The sequence below is a fragment of the Heliconius melpomene genome, chromosome 16 (assembly GCF_056956725.1).
Source record: "Heliconius melpomene rosina isolate 202511_hmr_F chromosome 16, ASM5695672v1, whole genome shotgun sequence".
Classification (NCBI taxonomy): Eukaryota; Metazoa; Arthropoda; class Insecta; order Lepidoptera; family Nymphalidae; genus Heliconius; species Heliconius melpomene.
This window is the reverse complement of record NC_140404.1, coordinates 7,245,500-7,265,750: the sequence shown is the minus strand read 5'-3', so window position 1 is coordinate 7,265,750 and position 20,251 is coordinate 7,245,500. Positions and strand designations below refer to the sequence as shown.

At 34.1% G+C, this 20,251-nt stretch overlaps 1 protein-coding gene across 4 annotated transcripts; it reads right to left on the bottom strand.

Annotated features, from left to right (window-relative positions):
- Positions 1 to 442: 442 nt before the first annotated feature.
- LOC146530874 (uncharacterized) lies at positions 443 to 19,986 on the bottom strand. 4 transcript variants are annotated; one of them, XM_085199449.1, is made up of 24 exons: positions 19,238 to 19,986; positions 18,839 to 19,132; positions 18,344 to 18,460; positions 17,630 to 17,994; positions 17,155 to 17,285; positions 14,550 to 14,810; positions 14,065 to 14,177; positions 13,385 to 13,500; positions 12,860 to 12,976; positions 12,392 to 12,598; positions 11,741 to 11,887; positions 11,323 to 11,410; positions 10,590 to 10,922; positions 9,668 to 9,874; positions 8,756 to 8,857; positions 8,365 to 8,460; positions 7,974 to 8,073; positions 7,165 to 7,229; positions 5,852 to 6,715; positions 5,384 to 5,521; positions 4,947 to 5,025; positions 4,465 to 4,520; positions 4,236 to 4,286; positions 443 to 2,601 (listed from the first exon to the last, which is right to left on the bottom strand). In XM_085199449.1, exons 1-24 carry the CDS (start codon positions 19,670 to 19,672, stop codon positions 2,470 to 2,472), a joined length of 4,614 nt encoding a protein of 1,537 aa, XP_085055575.1. In that variant the 5' UTR covers positions 19,673 to 19,986; the 3' UTR covers positions 443 to 2,469. The 4 variants fall into 4 exon arrangements, with proteins under 4 accessions (XP_085055575.1, XP_085055576.1, XP_085055574.1 ...); XM_085199450.1 differs by having other exon boundaries at positions 9,668 to 9,877; positions 14,550 to 14,789; XM_085199448.1 differs by having other exon boundaries at positions 9,668 to 9,877; positions 19,238 to 19,985.
- Between the last annotated feature and the right edge of the window lie 265 nt (positions 19,987 to 20,251).

Below are 20,251 nucleotides of genomic sequence, written 5' to 3'. Positions count from 1 at the left end.
TCTTTGAGCTTAACCTTAATTCTCGTGAGTCCATTACCAACTGGTATTTATATTTTTATCGTCAGGGTTCCTCAAAAGGAATCCTCCTCGGAAGCCTTATAAGATCGCGTCCTAAATTTGATCCGGATCCCTCGGTATGCGATTCCAACTCGCATTTGACCGGTCTTTTTATTCTGATAAGACTAATTACCGCGTTTAATTATACGACACGCAATGTCTTAATAATAAGCAGAAAGTGGACAACGAAATGAATTCCTAAATACGGTAGATGCTATAAAAATACAGGCATTCTCACAAATCATCTTTTTTTATTTTTCTAAATAATTTATGTAAAATTTATTCTAAGTAAATTATCATTCAAAATTTGTACATCACATCAAAACCACAATCATTTATTTGATAAATCTTTTTCAATATAAGGTATGAAATAAAAATAAGTAAATTATCTGAATTGACTTATATTTTATAGTAAAAATCCCAGATATTGCAACCAATTATTAATAAAATGTCAACTAATCTAACTTACAATAATTACAAAATAAAATTTACAATAAATAAAAATATTGATTGCTTCTAAAATATTAAATTGTTAGTACTAACTTGTAATATATATAAACCGCCAAAAACATGAAAACTAACTTTCATACGAAATTATGTGGTTATTGTGTATTATATAACATAAATACTTAACTATGTAATTCCTTTATCCTTATTATATTGCCGTCGATTTTTTAAAACCACCATATCAATATGTATATTTATTTTACATATTTTTTTTGTGAAAATATAATTTATTATAAAATAATTATAAAATTCTTATTTTATAAAAAATATTATAAAATAAGAAATGAAACTGAAACATTTAGAACTAAAACTTGGTACAAATAAAAAAACTAAAATTACTTTTGTAATTGGATAGTAACTAAAAAATATTGTAATTGTATAGTTTACACATAATAAGTATAGATATATTATATATGTGTACAATAAAATGTATAGAATAACATTTTCTATATAGATCGTGATGTCGAATGTTTTTTTCTTCAAATTTACAATATAATATAAACAACTTCCGTACAAAGCCCATTAAATAATAGTTTATGAATGAAATGAACATATTAATTGTGAATTGAAAAAAAATGCTCAAACATTTTTTTGTAGCTTTTGTGTATATAACCATAAATTTATCTGTACGTTAGTACAGACTGATAGAAAAACACAGACGCAACTACACGGCGCAGAACGCTGAAATTTGGCATTATGGTTCCTCGTTGAGTGTAGACAGTAGAAGAGCACTAAGATATAATTTCTCGAAATTCTAACCAAAACGGAATTTTATATTTTAACATCTAAGGCGGGCGACATCTAGTCATATATGTATTAAATATAATAAATAATAATAAGGAACTCAATATTTTTGACATTATATTTTGCATACTAATACATTATAAACACTGCTGACATCATCTAAACCATAAATTATTCGTCAACCTCGCGAATTTAAATAAAAAAAATTATGTTCAAATAATAATTTATATTTAATTTTGCACATCACATGAGATTTGTATTAGTAATAAAAACACATGAAACTCAAATTATAAACATTTTTACAATTGACCAGAGGGTCAAGTTATATAATTACATTTAACTTATATTAAATATAAATGAAACATAATCTTGTAACATAAATAAATTAATTATTTAGTGTAAACGATATTTAACACGTATTTCTTATTTCTTATAAAATAAAAAAATACTGATATCCAATTTATATTTATAAACTAAGGAAGTTGTGTTACATAATCAATCTGTTCAGCATTTCTAGAGTTCGACCTTAAAAGTGCATAACAACATGTATAATGTATACAAATTGCAGCTTCACGGTGTTTCCTGCATATAGCACAGTAGGCAAAAGGAACCTAGTGTTAAGACACTCCGTTCACCACGCACCGCCCAATTTTCTAAGCATTATATGTTTGGTGTTGAGTGGCGGAGCTCATCGGCGGGCTTTGTCTTCCTGCGAGAGCGAGGAATTGAAATTTGAAATTACTATAAAATCATAATCAAACCCACAAATGTCGCGTTTGCTGCCAGACAATATACAAATCAAAGAAATTTAATGTTATATCATACTTATATATTAAAAAATATGTTTTGAAAAATGTCATAATTTATTTATTTTCTAATAATTTGTTATAATATTGCAAAAGCAATGAGCAGTACAATGTTTATATATAAACTTCGAGGCATCACGAAAAAGTGGCCAAACGCAAAACCTCACATCAGAGCATGGAAACGGAAATAATAAAACCCCGGAGAGAGGATCGAGTCCACAACAATTACTCCAAAATGGCCTCTTTCACGTAATATAAACTCAATTACTGCTCTTGCATTACCATATCCATACACAAACAATATAAAAAATAAAATAAACATATGTTTATACACAATAAAACTAGAATAACAATGTTATGGCGGAGGGTGCGTCGGTTTCAACAGCCTGGCGAGGACATGGCGTCCGCCCACTAGTTTTAATTGTTGTCCGTCCATTATTACACTTCGCACACCACTCGACGTCGCCACAGACGGACTGGAGGTTGACTGTAAGTTTAATGTTAATTATAACATACATCTATAATTAGGGGCCATCCATAAATTATGTTGAGAAGGGAAGGATGGGGGTAGGGGGGGATGTCGATGATATGATATTTTGTGACAAATGATCAATAATCAAAAAATCTGTGACAGGCCTTAATTGTATGACGTCACATTTTAAAATATAATATACAAACACAATTTAGAAATGCTGTTTGAATTTCATTGTTTCTAGATGTAAAATTGCTAAGCACATCATATCATCTCAGCTCAGATAACGACAGAGGAGGAGTTCAAGAAATCAGGAAATTCGTGTCACAATATCTATGAATGGCCTAAGAATATTATTTTTGAGAAAATATTAGTGGCATATCAATGTTGCATATGCTAAGAAAATGTCCATTTATTGAGTTGTTTATTATAAATGTTAGGATAAATTAAGTATTTAGTTAGCCTCTATATAAATATGATATTTCCTATCATGCATTAACATTTTAAATTTATCAAATTAAAACATTAAAGGACATAGGCTATGTTAATTTTCTTAAAATATTATGAAAAAGTGTTATACTAGATTCTTAATCTAAAAGATCATTAAGTATTCTTAATATGTTTTCATGTTTTTAAATCAATTATACTTTATCAAAACAAAAAAAAAGTTAAAAATCATTTACAATAAAAATGAATTTATTAATTTGATGTGCAGGTTCGAATTCAAATTATGTCTAAAGAAAAATATTTTTAAAACCATACCATACCATACCTTCTAATAACCAAACCAAAATTAGTTGTTTCACACAATGTTTTTATAAGGCTTGCTTTAAAATAAATATTTTAGTGTCAAATCTCTAAAGAAATTATTAAATTAAAGTGCATTTTTTAAATTAGTTTTATGCAATGTCAAATTCATACATTTTCTATGTTTAGTATTTATTTGTGTGATATTATATAGTGTTTTATATATTGTAAAAAGAGTGAAGTTAGATTTTGTAAGTGATCTACTAGTAAGTTTTGAACCCACAACCTTTTTTCATAGTTAGCTATACATGCTGAGATCTGACAGTGCCAAATATTTATATTAATTGAGTATTACATTATTGCATAATTTTGGATTCCTTGTGTTACATTTGTTTCCCGTTGCTACTTTTAGAAAATGTAAATTAAAAATAAGTTCATCTTTATCAATTCTTATCTTGGTTGTCTATCAATTAATAGACTATAAAACATACATATATAAATAATATAAAGTTGCATAATCCGTGAATACAATTTTAAATATTTTTTTTATTTATGTTATTTTTCACTAATATATACATTTAGATATCAAAATATTTTAAAAAATGTATAAAAATCTTAACGTCGCAAAACTAGAACGACATAAATAAGTTGTAAGAAATTGTATAAGAATTTCGACGTATCGACGATCAGAATCTATATGCCTCAGTAGTTAGACCGCTTCAACAATGTCCAAAAAGCGTAGATCCGAGTCCCGTTATATTAAGATTTTTAATACATTTTCAAAAATATATATTCCCTATAAATTTAGTTTCCCATACTGTCAGACCTCCCCATATTATCATACCATCATGCACAAATCACCGAATCTACATTCACTCGAAATGTATGAGTCATGCATTCACCTGTTGTATTTTAATAGTCTGCGGTAGTTTAACCTGATGGATTGGATTAACCTGCGATAATTATAATATTATAACTATTTTGCTTCAATATTTATGTCTTTTGTGAATTATTTAATGTATGTGAAGTCCAAAATAAAACTTACTGTTAGCACAGACAAACAAGTATAAATCATAAAAATGAAATTAAAATAAGAAAAATGAAAATTAAGTAGTATATGAATGTAGTCACCTGTTGAAGTTTCAATACAGGTGCTGTCGTGGAAGAAGTAGTAACTGATTGCGCCCCTGTGGAAATAAACATTTAATAATAAAATGCCATGTTTACTTGCTAAACTGTGTCTGAGTGGAGCAGCATATAATTGTAATCGTCATGGTTGGGGGTGTGATTTCTACTCAGAGAAATGTATTACTTAAACTTTCAGCCTTTGACAAGGAGTCTTCTAAATCTAACTAGGGGTTTATAATATCAATGATTTCAGTGCCAGTTAAAGTAATAAATTTTAAAGGTATTTAATTTTTTTTTAATTTAAGTTTTTCTTAGTGAAAAATAAACAGCACAATTAGATGTGGATTATCTAGTTACTCGAATATTTTTTTTACTATATGCATAAATTATGCACATATGATAAGAAATTTATTTAAAAAATATGTAGATGTATGTGTCCCTTCTATATATACATTAAAAACAAGAATAAAACAATGAATTCATACCTAAATTACTTAAAACTATAGTTTGTGAAGTGGAAGTTGCGCCAGTTGAAGTCATTCGTATTGCAGTACCGTCGCTCTGCTGTAAAATAAATATAGTCTATTAATAATTGATAATTAAAAATACCCGGTACAAATAGCTATAAAAAGTAAACAAATAACTAGAATAGAGCCGATCGATCTTTAAACGTCTGAACATATTGTATATTGAATCATGGCTAACAACACTCGATTAAGTCGCCTTTCAAACGAAAAAACTAACACAAAACCGAAACATCTGTTTAGGAGCTACAATGCCACTGAGTACAGACACACAACACTCATACATCTAGACAGAGACTTCTTCTGAATTCGTCCGTCATCACATGTCATCTAATAAACGTCATCCGTCTAAGAGCTAAGTTATCATTCGTCCTCACATCAACAGTACCCTCAAATACCTGTAAAATAATATTATGAAGTGGTTTGGCAGAAGTCAGGAGTAGAGGGCGGGACAGTCGCGAGGCCGGCGCCAGAACCCGCACACCTCGCGCGCGCGCCGCATTGCCTACCACGCCCTCCAGGGATATCATTTGTGTCTGAAAATAAAAATTTATTAATTTTTTTACTTTTATTATGAAGTTTTTCAAACGTTATTTATTTTGTATTCAAATATATTCACTAATATATTAAATGCAAATTCGGCATGTCAGGGCCATTGTTTGTCATTGAGCGTCTTGACTGTAAATGAGACCTTTGTGAAAGAAGAAAGAATTATTTTCATTTTCCCACTATGGTTACGGTAACAAGACAAAGGAAACTGTTGTGTTAACTGGAATATTAAATTGAATTTAATATAGAAGTTTCCTCAACCTCCTTTGCTATATGCGGGAAATAGTGTGAACTTATAAAAATAATTTGATTGTTACCTGTGCATTTGTTAACAACTTAGCAACAATCGGCTGTGATGGTTTATCTACAGTAGATTGAGTTCTAACTACTTGTGCTATAGACTTCGGTGTTTGATTCGCCAGCTGCAACGTCTGACCACTGGTTAGCTGTAAAGTCTGACCACTGGACAACTGTAATGTCTGACCACTCGGTAACGTTACCGTTTGTCCTCCCGCCAATTGAACAGTTTGACCGCCAATTTGCACAGTCTGGGAGCCTAATTGCACACTTTGACCACTCATTTGCACCGACTGACCACTGAGTTGCACATTTTGACCTAACTGCACTGGCATGTTACCACCCGCTAATTGTACCGTTTGGCCACTTGGTAATTGAACACTTTGGGAAGGTAGAACACTTTGACTCGCCACTTGTACACTCTGACCGCTCGGTAACTTTACAGTGTGACCGGTCAACTGCACGCTTTGTCCGGCTAATTGAACCGTTTGACCTCCGATTTGGACCGTCTGTCCCGCCAACTGCACCGTCGATACTGGTATTTGCACTTGATTGATCGGTTTTATGGTCGTGGAGGACGTCTGCATTCTGGGGCTGGGGTTCTTGACTTGCGCCGAGGACACTCTGACTTGCGGGGAGGCCAGCTGCACGGTCTGTCCGCTGGGCAGGCGCACGCTGTGCGCGGGCAGCTGCAGCGCGGACAGCTGCAGCGTGTGGCCCGACGAGAGCTGCACGGCCTGGCCAGAGGGTAGGTGCACGGTCTGGTTGGTGGCCAGCTGCACCGTGCGGCCGCCCGCCAGCTGCACAGTGCGCGTGGGCGCCGTCCCCACCGCCGCCACTGCCGCTGGCGTGCTGGCGACCACGTTCGTGGTACTTAGCGTACTCTAAAATACAATTGATGCGGTCATGTCATTTATTCATTATTATAATTGAAAGTATTCATTAAAAAATGTACATTTAATATTCATCTCCCACCTTTAGCTTTAGCTTTAATTTTACCAGCCATAGGCATAGAAATTCAGGTATTAAATTTCCTGAAATATAGTTTTAAAAATAATAGCGTAATATTCTTAGTTATATTTGTCTATAATGCATTTCTTAAGTTAAACAGAGTAGAGGTTAAGTTAAACAGCAAGTTAAATAGAGCATATTTTAGACTTTATTTTTTTTTAAATAATTTATCTGGTTCATCATAACTATCATATATTTTGTTATCAATTTCATTCCTTAAAAACTATAATTTATACTCCTTGTTGTTCAATAAAATAACTTCTACTTGTTCAATAATTTTAATTAAATATGACCTGTTAATAGAAGATAACAAAAAAAATACCTGTGCTATCGTCGTAATCGATGTTGTTCCAGGTATGGACGGTCGTTTTTTGGTCGTGGGAGTACCTTAAAAAAATAAAGTTACTTAATCATTTGTTCATCTTAATACATCTCCTATACTGCAATTAATATACAGTCTGTTAAATAATCATATGCTTTTCCTTCCATTTCGCACGATTGAACCCGTCGTTTACGGAAGCTTTGCGGGCGTCAATATCATTTTCAGTCATACTTCACTTGTTTTAATACATAATGATATATTTTATATACTTAGTAGATTAGAGTTCTAAAATACGTGTACGCACGCACTCGGAGTACTCCAGTCTTCGGGTACACGCACTCAGACCGCCCACTCCTGAAGATAGAAGTTGGTTGGAAGTCGCCCGAAGTGAACTAAAGTTATACGAGGAGACCCTGTGGGTTGCCCACATCACTGTGGGTTGCCCACAAGCCAAACTGTGTCCACACTACCCGCACCCGCACCCACAAGTAGTGTAGTGGGCGCTTTAGAGACTTACAACACCAATGCACACACACCCAGACTTCAGTACTACAATAGTGCACTAGGCACTTAGAATATCCCAGTACTAGTACACGCGCACTTATAATACTACTAAAAATCTATAAAAGTTAGAAGGTAGCGTAATTGTAATACATGCCTGTTGGAAGCCGACCAAGGCTTGTTACAACTTATTTGTCTTGTTAGCATCACACAACACATAAGATAAAGTTATTTATGAAATACATATTTATTTTCTAAAAATATTATTCATGTTTAGTGTCGATTAAAATGTTAAAAGTCACACTTACTTTGCTGCATAAGTGCCCTAGGCGATATAAGAGACTTTCCGGATGATGGCGTTGCCGGACTTAAAACACGTACCACTCCTCGTCTCGAGTTTGGTGTCAACTGAATTCAAAACATTGGTTATAGAAAACTATATACATATTTTATTATAGAAATCCAGGACATCGTGGCGCATCGATGCAGCGCACATAAATGCACTCTGGTCCTCATGCTTTTTACGTGTCGAAGGTCCATCGAGGAGTCCACTTATCCATCATAAATATTTATTGCCATTCTTTCATCACTCATTCATTCTATGTGTCATGCGACCTGTTACCGGTAGCAATTCGCCTTTCCACATCCATACTTCCCACATATACCACTATCACGCGCAGTAATGCTGATAATACTAACCTGACTAGTAGGAGTATTAGTGGTAACATTTCCAGATGAAGATACAGTCTGGACAGTGGGCGGCCTTATTAACAGCGATCTCGTTACTTGAGTCATCTATAAATATAAAATAATATATTTATACATTAACTTTAGTATAATAATTAAAGTACGATTTAAAGTCATCTATTATTTTTAGTTTAACGATGTATAGCAGGCAGAGGTAACTTAGTATTAGGATGCTTCATTCCTCATTTCTTGCTCACCGCGCTTTGTCTTGTTTCCAGAGCGAGAAGAATACTACCCACAACCATCAAGTTGGGCCAGGAAGAGTGTCTCAACACTATGTTCTCACTGCCTACCCTGCCTACATCGAGGATACAATATGAAGAGCGTGAAAGAAAATACTTACCTTGGCTGAGTTATTTACATTTTGATGATGAGAAACTACAGCATTGGGCGGTCCAGCAGTTGATAGCGTTGGAGTCGGTGGCGTGGACATGTTCAATGTCACCTGAATGTATAAATGTCTTTTAAAAAGAAAGTGCCATGAAATACATATCATATATTTTAAATATGTGAAGTAATAGATTATTGTTTTTGATCATCATATTAATAGCTTAGATAGATAATAAGTGACCAGAAAAAGGTTTATAGTTCATAACAAAATTATCTTTTAAATTCATATCATTTTTTTTAATGTCAAATTTAAATATTCAAAACAGCAGCCTCCATGATATGATATACGAGTATTAGTGCATTTGCTTACAAGACCAACTGACGTGACATCAGAGTAACATGACGTCTAGTTCTCTCGAAATTGAAAAATGATAAATTGTAACTGATTTTTCATAGCAGTTCTATCAATAAAAGTTAAAAAAAATTTATTTATTGTAAGTCTTTTTTTTATGAAGACTGTAATATCGAATCGAGAAAATTTTCCAAAATAAGTGTGATTTTTGTAGTCTCTGAATGGTAGGCTGAATATATAATATAGCAGCTAAATATTTATATTTATAGAAAACGAAATAGTATTCTCATATAGCATGTAATGATAATAAACAACTATTATACTATATAACAGCAAACAGGCCACTATGGCGTAGGAGCACAGCGTCTGACTGTAAGCACGACGGCTGTGAGGTCAAATCCAACTTGAGTGTTCCCGTTATTTTTGTTTATTCGTTGTGGTAATAAAACAAAGTGTAGCATTCACTCAACTATTATAGTACATTGGGAACGGAGTGCCTTAACATAAGGATCCCACTGCCTACCGAATAATTGAGAAAGAGTGAATCTAAAACAACTATCAAATTACTATTACCTTTCCTTGATTCGTATCTACTTTCAACTTTTGCTTCACAACCGGCGACCGTTGCGGCACTACTATTGACGGTAGACTCGACGATATTTGCAATATGGAATCACTGTTCTGTTTAGTCAATGGTGGTACACTTGGCTTCACTGTTTGCACTACAATGCTCTGTTTGGCTTGTATTTGCTTTGGTGATTGAACTCCTTGTTTCACTACCTGCTGGGAATATGGCAATATAAGTATTATATTTATATATACAGAAAATCTTTAGACCTTTTATACTGACAATCAACAGAAACTACTGGGAAGAATAATTGTTAATATAAACCTCTGATACTAAATACTCTAAAAAGTAAAGAATAACTAGAAAAGGGCATGATTAACTTCTAACAGCTGAACATATATTTTTAAATCACAACTAAAAACACTCTTGATTGAATCATCTTTCAAACAAACAATAAATTAATCAAAATCGGTTCATCCGGTTGGGAGCTATGATGCCACAGATCTTGATACATATACACAGATAGGTCAAACTTATAGCAACAATGTCTTTTCGTCGGGGGATTAAAAATAATAATTAGATCTATACTTGTACATTTCGACAATTGTTATTTATATTTGTAGTTCACTTCATACAAAATGAGCGCAATACACCCCCCCGCAAGCAAAAAGCAAGTTTTGTTTCTTTTTAATAACTTTTATTACTTGTATTTCCCCTTCAACTACAATTCTGAAATTGGTACGGAACTCTCAGTGAGCGAGTTCAACTCGCACTAGACCGGTCTTTCATATTATAAATTTTATGATGTAAAATAAAGTGATAAGGCACATATTTTTTTGTACGAATCCATTTGTAGAATATGTAATTTTTCTGGTGTGGAATAAACAGTTTTTATGTTATGTTAAAGTACAAATAAAATAAAAATACCTGCTTCGACTGTACAGTTTGCTTTGGAACGGTTTTAGTTAACGACGGCATCGATTTCGTAGTTAACAAACTTTGCTTTTGAACTTGCTTGGGCAAAGTTTTCGACGGACATTTTTGTTGTGGTTTCGTCTGTACTAGCGAAGGTAATTTTGAATTAACTGGTTTTGGTTTGGGTACCACTAATTTGGTTTTAGGTTTGGCTTGTTTATTTGCTTGCATCAGTAATTGGGCGGAGGATAAGTGGGGCATAGTGGGGCCGGTGTCGTCGACGTCTACGTCGCTGTCGGATCCGTTATCTGGTATGTCTTCTGTGTTTGATATATCTATGTCCATCTGAAAGTATACAATAATACTTCTTAGTATATAGACGACCATAGCAAATACAGTAGTATCTATTTTTTTCATGTAAACTAAAATATCCAAATATAAATGTTCGGATATTATTCAACATAACATATTCTTTTTATTTGAAGATGATATCTAACGCAATATGAAAATTCATCATTTAAGATATATTGAGTATGAGTAATTAGTGGCAAAACTGACTGCAGCTGTTTGTCTTGTTCCCATAGCAAAGGAATGAAAATAATTTATTTCCCTGCATAGGAATCATACTCACGACCCCCAAATTTTCAATCGAGATGGTGGGCCGCCACTACGGCCTTAAATTACTTAAGATATTAAGTACATTTAAATTAAATAATGCATTCTATAGATCAAAGATTAAAACTACCTGTGTTTGAGGTGAATGAACTGGAAGTGAAGGTACACTTGCTTTATTTCGACTTCGTGCGTTAGTCTTAATAAAATCGTCTTCGCTTCTGAAAATTAAAATAGTCTATTTATTCATCAATATTGATATTGTACTATTTTAAACTATTTTGGAATTCATTTACACCTAAACTAAATTATACATGAGTCAATTAAAGAAACATGTTTAAGTTTATTAGAATTTTCATTTATCCAATTAAGGCCAAGTAAATGAACAAATTAACAATTAAATATAATTTAAAAAAAATATTGTTAATAATTTGCATAACAATATATTTTTTAAATTATATTTAATTGGTAATTTGCTCATTTTCTTAGTTTTAATTAAAAAAATGAAAATTCTAATAAATTACAGACATTAAAACGAAACAATGACTTACTTATGTCTATGTAAATATGTCCACAAGGCAGTTCTTTGGTCAAATCTTACGATAGGATCCCTCTTCACTGTTAGTAAACGCTCTAAAGCACATGCAACAGCATTTGATAAGACAGTTTCACTGCATGGGATTATGAATTGTGACATTCTGAAAAAAAAAGAAAATAAATGTATGTAAGTAATATATCGTGAAAGTGTTCAGCACTAAATATTTATTTATTTATTTACACTTTATTGTGCACAATTACACATTAAGAAGAAAAAGAAGAGTATAAAAATGTACATGGAAAGCGGAAAAGGGTTATTATTTTGTAAAATACCTAGTCTGCATAATGTGAAATTGAATTCACTTACAAAAAGAACAAGTAAATAACAACCTTTTTACTTCGACAATATGACTACATCTCGCTACGAGCCCTCTTCATTTGGAAGTCTCGCTAACGCATCTTGCAGTAGGAGGGAAGAAAGTGGTAGCTTGCCTTACTTACCTTTTGTTAGGTCTTGACCAACTATTTTCATAGATAGTTGTTAAAAACTAGCATCACAATGTTATTCGTTATCTACCAGAGTGCAATGAAATGAAAATACAAATTATTCTTCCGAGTGTGAATCGAACCTACAACAGACTGCCCTGCCACGAGGGTGTCCTTACTTCAGCAACATGACAATGTCCCTGCGGGATCCCTCCCCATTGGGCAGGCGCGCCAGCGCGTCGCGCAGCAGCGGCAGGAAGGAGGCGGCGCGCGGCCGCTGCGGACACAGCAGCGCGGCCCCCGCGCCCGCACCCCCGCCGCCCGCGCCTGCCCCACCCGCCGGCACACAGCGCAGGCCCGTCGCCGGACCGACTGCTGAGCGATATCTGGCAAATTATGTTAAAAATGGTCATGTTGTAAAGATAGGCAGTAAAGTAAATTTATCTTGTCACGTCACAAAACTCATACTGTAATACTTCAAAGGCCACACTAGTAGACTCCTTAGACGATAAGCGTTAATCCAATTTTAATGGAACCATTTAAGCTTCCCTCCCTCACAAAAACTTGGTAATTCCATAGAATGCCAAGTTGCTTCTTCTCTAATATTATAAAAAAAAAACTTTGAAAATTATTAATAATCTACATACCCATACTGTACATAAGTAAAAGGCTTAGAAGCGGATGCAAATCTCCTTCGCTCTTGAGTGCGGAACTCGGCTATTTCAGCTGCAGTAGGCGGTCTGAGCACCCACGATGTTGGATGTCTGCACAAACATATTCATATAAAAAGATAACATTAATGAAATATCATATTAATATAATCGTGACTTCGCCCGCTTAATTACACAATTTCATCTTTACTAATAGGAATCTTACTTTACAACAATTTAGTCGAACAAAATACTTTATATTCTTATTTTTATTATCCATACTGTATTATTATGTATGAGGCAGTTATGAATAGATACCAACAACGTTAACACCTACAACTACGATGCTAATCTGCCACGTAGTGTATTTCTTTATATAACGCCCAAACAACGTTAGACAAAGTGGAAAACGGAAGTGTTTTAAGCTTGCCAGGTTCGCTCTGCCTACCCTGTTATGAGCGTGAAGCTGAATAAGAAAAAATATAATATGATATATAAAGTATGTATAGGTACAGGAGGTACCTCGGCGGCGGAGGGTCGGCGAGAGGCGGCGGCGGAGACGCGGCGCGCAGCCAGCGCTCGCATAGCCGTCCCAGTATGGCGTCGCAGTCGCGACCCGCACCTATCCATTGGTACATCTGTAATCATTTATCTATTCTAAGTTTGCCACTACAGACATTTAAAATAAATAATAAATTCTCATCTAATCACTTTATATGAAGTCCAATTCAATCTTAAAATAGTTTAAACGAAAAAAATTATAACATTAACTAAAAAATCGATAAAAAGAAAAAAAATGGCAGGGACGACAAAAATCCGTGGAGCATTAATATACAGGAAAAATAAACAGTTTTAATATATAATATAGGTCAACAATAAAAATATTCTATCCTTTTATTTTTCAATATCATAGACATATTGTTAGACATAATGTGGTGCTTTCATATATACACATAAGCAAAAATTGATGATGAATATACAATGATAAATACAGATATAATATCTGATAATTAAAAACTCCCGACATAAAAAGCTCTACAAAATGAACAAACTACTAGAAAAAAGCTAATATTCTTTAAGTGGTTGAAAATCTTTTCTTGAATCGTTGGTAACAACACTCCATTAAATCAACTTTCAAACAAAAAAAAACTAAATAAATCAAAAAAGAACACACACATCAAACAGATATTTAAAAAGTTTACCTGTGTTTCTGGCATATATTGTAAATATGGAACAAAATCATCTGGATGTGGCCCTCTTTCCCCGGCCAAAAAATCCAATGCGGAATTCAACTCTGAACACCAATCATCTGATACTAAAAATAAAAATAATGTAGTATAAGTATTATAGAATACTATAATTAACCGAAAAATATTTTATTGTTTTAAAAGGGCATGCAGTGAAATCCTAGCGTCAAAACATTCCATTCTACACTTCTGCCAGAATTCCGCCGAACCCATTCCCTATTGAATAATAGAAGTCACCATCGCACTATGTCTTACTGGAGCGAGGAAATGAAAATATTTAATTACCTGAACCTACAACCTTCGCGCCATGCTTTTATAGTCAGAAGTTTTCTCAATGCGTAATGGTCATCATTAAATAAAGAATTTTCTAAATTCTTTATTGAATGATGACGAATAAAGAATACATACATAAGTATTAAAATAAATAAAATTTCACTTACAATTGTACCACGTATTAAGTGGCGCTATAGGAGATCTCATGACAGCTGCACATCTCGACTGCAATTGCTGCTTTGAAGCTCTATGGGCCGCCCTTGCAGGGAATAACGCCCTTACAAGAGACAAGAAGTTTGCATGAGTAGTCTCTGTTAAAGCTTCGTCGGACTCTAGAAGATTCTCTTCGCTCTCGTTCGACGTGTCCACCGGTAAAGCTGAAACTTCTCCAGAATCGTTCGCCAACTCTACGGGTAATGCCATCATATCTGGAATTTATGTGATGGTACTAGACTAGTGTATGGTTTCTAATCTAATTCGGCTATTGACTTAGAGAATTTGTTGTGAAAAGCATATTTATACGTCATGATATTATGCCACGGTATAATTCGTGAATCGTGTAACTCTACTTATTGTTTCAAGTTCAATTCTCCTTTCTAAGCAATTTAGATCAAATATTTCAATATTTTCATCAGTCTAATTCGATAGCGAAATTGTAAATTTGACGAAGACGAAAATATATTGTTTTTAATTCAAATGTGTTGCAAGTGTGTATAATGAGTTCTACAAATATTTGTGGTAAGGCAATATTTAAAAAGAATCTATATTAATAATAATTATCAACTATCATCCCAACCCAATTATACAGGGTGAGTCATATTGAACTTTCCGGTTTTGGAAGGACGTTGCACGAAGAAGGGAAGGAGTAGAAGGGTGGGGATGGTGTCATTAGACGCGCCATGACATGCAGTTTTAGTGTGAGCAATGGCTTGGTCGGGACAACATCGTGCGTTCGTAGTTGAAGAGTTTATTAAAAATGGCGGCTCCATGATCACAACACAGCGTGCGTTCCGTTTACATTTTGCTACTGGTCGACGTGATCCCATTCCCACTGGACCAACAATCAGAAATTGAGTATCAAATTTTAGAGCAACATCATCAGCATTAAAAACAAGACCACAAGGCCGAATTAGGACGTCAACGTCAGCGGAAAACGTGGATAGAGTGCGGGCTTCAATTCAACAATCCCCTCGGCGTTCTGTTCGGAAACATGCCGCTTCACTAGGATTATCTTTCAGTAGTGTCCGCAGAATACTGCATAGAGACCTTAAATTTCACCCATACAAGATTCAGGTAGTGCAAGAATTAACAGTTAGAGACTTAGACACACGAACAAATTTATGCCGCGACATTCAGCAGATCCCCCGCACTGCTGTTTTGATCTTCAGTGATGAGGCACATTTTCACCTCGCCGGAACTGTCAACAAACAGAATTTTCGATACTGGGCTGAGAATAACCCACGAAACCTACACGAACGACCACTTCACAGCCCTCGAGTGACAGTGTGGTGCGCTATTGCAGAGTTTGGTGTGTGGGGTCCCTATTTTTTTGAAGAAGATGGTCAAGTCGTCACAGTTACCTCTGCTCGGTATTGCGACATGCTTGAAACTTTTCTGAAACCGAAATTGGAGGAATTAACGCAGAATCATGACAACGATAACATCTGGTTCCAACAAGATGGTGCTACAGCCCATACATCCAGGCGTTCAATGGAAATCCTGCGACAAATGTTTCCCGGTCATCTCATTTCTTTGCGAGGTGACGTTGGGTGGCCGCCGAGATCACCTGATTTAACCCCCTGCGATTTCTTTCTCTGGGGTTACCTGAAGGAAAAGGTGTACACGCATCGTCCCCGAACCATCGATGAACTGAAGGCTGCAATCACGGAAGAAATCAATGCTATTCCGCTGAATATGACTCGACGAGTAATGGACAACTTCCGGGAAAGGCTTCAGCAGTGTGTGGTCAATGGAGGTAGACATTTACAGGATATCATTTTTAAAACCAACTAAATTAAAACTGCATCTTATGTGCTTTCAAACAATAAAATAATTTTTACTGCATGTCGCTTTGTTTTTAATACACACCTTATTGAAATCGGAAAGTTCAATATGACTCACCCTGTATAACAATTAATTATACAATCGATTGAAGTATTTTACATATGAATTCAATACTAGATGGCGCGACATGTACTTTAGTTCACGCTAACGAAATGTTCTCTTTATTTTATATACAAAAAATGCCATAAAACAAAATTCGCTTCATGCCGGCTCGGTTTACATGGGTTTACGAACCCAGTAGGCCGAGGTAACTAACCTAACCATCTTATTGGGCCTCTTTAGCGGGGTGGCGGGTCGACTTACGAGTCAGGAAAAATTGAAACCCCGTACAAAACGATAATATAATACGATGATTTGTTATTTTTGAGGGGGGGGGGATAGGTTAAACATTATGCAGTTCGCGAAGCTTCAGCAGAGTTTTTGCATTTGTGTGAGTGATCACTAATGACCGCTACACACGTAGACGCGTAACAATGTTTCTAAACAATTTCAACTTATGCAGATAAATCAAACGTTCATAGTTCATCGTCAGTTCTCCACAGAAGCTGATGCAGGAAACACGTCGCCCACAATGGAAAATGATGACGCATTTGCGATACTAGGCCTGGTTTAGCTATTTTCTCATATTTTTTTCATATTTCGTTACTTCAAGTGGGAACTTCGTGTGTAGCAGGCATACGAGGTAGAAAAAACTGCAATTATACTAACCAATTCCATCTAAGTCTTCCAGTTTAATAGGTACTGGTTGACTTATCCTAGAATTTTGTAAAGATGATACAGAAGAATCATGAGGCTCTTGCTTTATTGACTGTTCAATATCATTCTCATGACAATTAACACTGAAATATGAACAATATAGAATAAATATAGGTAAAAAAAAATAAAAATATATCGTATTTAAATAATAAAAAATATATAAGGTGGTTGTGACACAACAATTGTGGGTTCGTGGGTCTAAACACAAAACATGATGTTTAGTCAGTGAAAAAACAATATCTCAAATATTAGGTAAAAACTAGTCGCAATAATTGTGGGTTTCATTTCCACCTGGGGAAATAATTGTTTTCATTGTTTTCAATTTCATGCACTGCTTGACACCAAGTTGTCTACCTACTTATCTATCCACCAATATGTGGAAAAATAAATTGTATTTGTAAAAAGTGTCTAGCTAGTAAAAATATACCTTGTGTCAGATATTTCTTGTTTAATTTCAACAGGTTCTAATAATTTTTTATTTGTTTGTTTTGGACTTGTAACAGGGTCCAAGAAAGTGGAGCTCTCAGAGTCAGATTCTTCCCTTTCACATTTAATTTTAATATTAGGCAGTAAAGGTTTGTTTTCTACACTTTCCTCCTCTTTTATTTTTTTCACAGGTGCCTTATCTTGTTTAGGCTTTTGATATGTATCTTTTTTACCTTTCTTTACCTTTTGTACAGGTATTTCATTCTTTTGACTACCAAACATAAGTTTTTTAGCACCATTCATAATGGATACTCTCTGTTTGATGTCATCCAAAGTTATGCCTGCTGTGTTTAGCTCTGGATGATTCTGAAATTACAACCAATATTGACAAGATAAAAAAATAAGAAACTAAAGTTATTTCTTTGTAGAAAATAAAACAAAAAAATCAGTCATGATTAAAATCTTACTTGAAAGAAAATTCATATTTAAATGTATTTAAAATAATACAAAATAAAGTTTAGTGGTGCAATGGCACAGCATCTGACTGGTATGAAGGCATATATAGAGTAATAATCCATATCATTTGTATCAATAAAGATAAGAGTGTTGCTTTGATCCTCTCTCTGGTAACAACTTACTCAACACCTAGAAAATTGGTAGGAAAGTGCTTGCTTTGCTATATTCAGGATATAAAGTGGAGAAAAAATATATATACCTCTCGATATTGTCTTCTTGCTCTATGAGTTGCTAGAACATTTTTTAAACAATCTAAGGATGATGGATGTGATGGGTCTGTAATTCCTAATGTGCCTGACACATTTGTTTCTATGCCCTGGAAATAATTAAAAGCCATTTTTTACCCCTTGTTTGTCATCAATCATTTTTCAAGTTTTAATGTCATGTCTTGAATTTATGACTTTTAGACTTTAATATTTCGCTTGATATAATTAACAAACAGTGTAAACTCCATGTAACAATATTTGAATAAGGAAAAATATATTTGATTAAGCATGAAAACTATCTCAATAAAAGCATTGAACATTAAGCATTTAACATTCATAGTTTTTGAAAATTAGATAATATGTAAATGTAAGTACAATTATTTTTGCTCTTAGGAAAAGGTCTTTCCATTGTAAATTTGGATTCCCGTAAATAACCACTCTATATATATATTATCACCTTAACAGAACAATATTTTTGGAAAATTTACCTGTGCAGAGTGCATAGTTTTTCTTTTCTTGAAAGAATTTTCTGGTGGACCTTCAGGATAGTTTTCATCCTCAGATTCTTCTCCTCCCACCTCACTCCATATAGCTGCCAATTCTTCAAAGTATCTCTGTCTCACTCTTACATATAATGGCTTGTAATTATTTCTTGGGGAAGGTTTTGGATGTAACGCTGGAAGAAATGGTATAGGTCCTGGAGGTCCAGCTTTTGCCACAGCTAACAATCTCTCACGTGATATTAAAACTTCTGGTAACATTTTTGCATAATATGACTTAGTCTGTAAAATATTTAAAACTACTCAATACATATTCCTATAACATTAATATGTCAATAGTGGTTACAAATGAATTTTAATTGCAATATAGATAAAAATTTAGTTCACCTTGTGTTTTTGTTGTTTCTTTCTCGCTTTTAGTAAAAATTTCCTCATTCTTGCTATATCTGGTCTATAGTTTCCTTGTCTCAAATTACTAAAAAAGTTATTTAATGGAGATTTGAAATGGAATGGTTCAAAATTAAAAAACTTTTGAATTGTTATGTCTTTCTCTTCATCATCATTTTCAGGAAATGTTGGCAGGAATTCCTTAAGGTACTCTTTATGTTTATCTTCCAAACTGTCCCAAGTCTTCATAGAAAAGAATTCTTTAAATATTGAATAATCTTCGCAGAGATCCTGTGGAAGTTCCAAGGTGTGCCCGAGAATAGTAACTGGCTCAGTGAGTTCCTCCTCACATTCTGAACTTCCACTAGAGCTATCGGAAGAGCTACTACTACTATCACCACTATAACTGTTCTCACTCTCCACTTTTTCCTCCATAACTTAGTCTAAAGAAAGTAAAAAAACTTTAAACCCTGCGTAATGATCATTTACCGTTTATCACGCGTTGATTTAGTGATTTTGCCTCCGCTACATTTGTATTTCGCGTTGTTTTGTTCCTGATGTTTACAAAAAACCGAATCTCTAATATACAACTATCCAACAAAGAGCCATTGACTTTTTTAAATAGCCGTCAAGTCTTGTCTAAAATAAAATACAACGCACACGCCAATCCGTACAGTTTCATACATACTATGCGCCAGAACGGCACATTGCGATGAGAAAATAGCTTGACAACCACGAACAGCGACATTTTGCCTTTTCAAAATAGGATTTTAAAACAAAACAAAAGTTGTCTATACTCTTAACGCTTTGTTATCTGTTGCCCTTATACAGATTATTTATAACTATTAAATGTTAAAATTCATCGCTATGCTGTGCCTCGTTACTATACAATTTTATTCAAACTTAAATACCAGATCAACTAGTTTGGTGCCGTAGTAATGAACTATTTTTTTATAACGAGAATAATTCTACAAATTTATATTATGATAAGGAAAATTAAAATAAATAATTTCT

Bases quoted from the DNA above. Each gene is read 5' to 3' on its own strand.
- LOC146530874 (XM_085199448.1), bottom strand. From the start codon at position 19,672: ATGGAGGAAAAAGTGGAGAGTGAGAACAGTTATAGTGGTGATAGTAGT. The intron at 4,521-4,946 runs GTATGAATTCAT...TTATTTCCACAG, and splicing joins TATAGTTTTAAGTAATTTAG to GGGCGCAATCAGTTACTACT. The intron at 4,287-4,464 runs GTGACTACATTC...TAATTATCGCAG, and splicing joins CTGTATTGAAACTTCAACAG to GTTAATCCAATCCATCAGGT.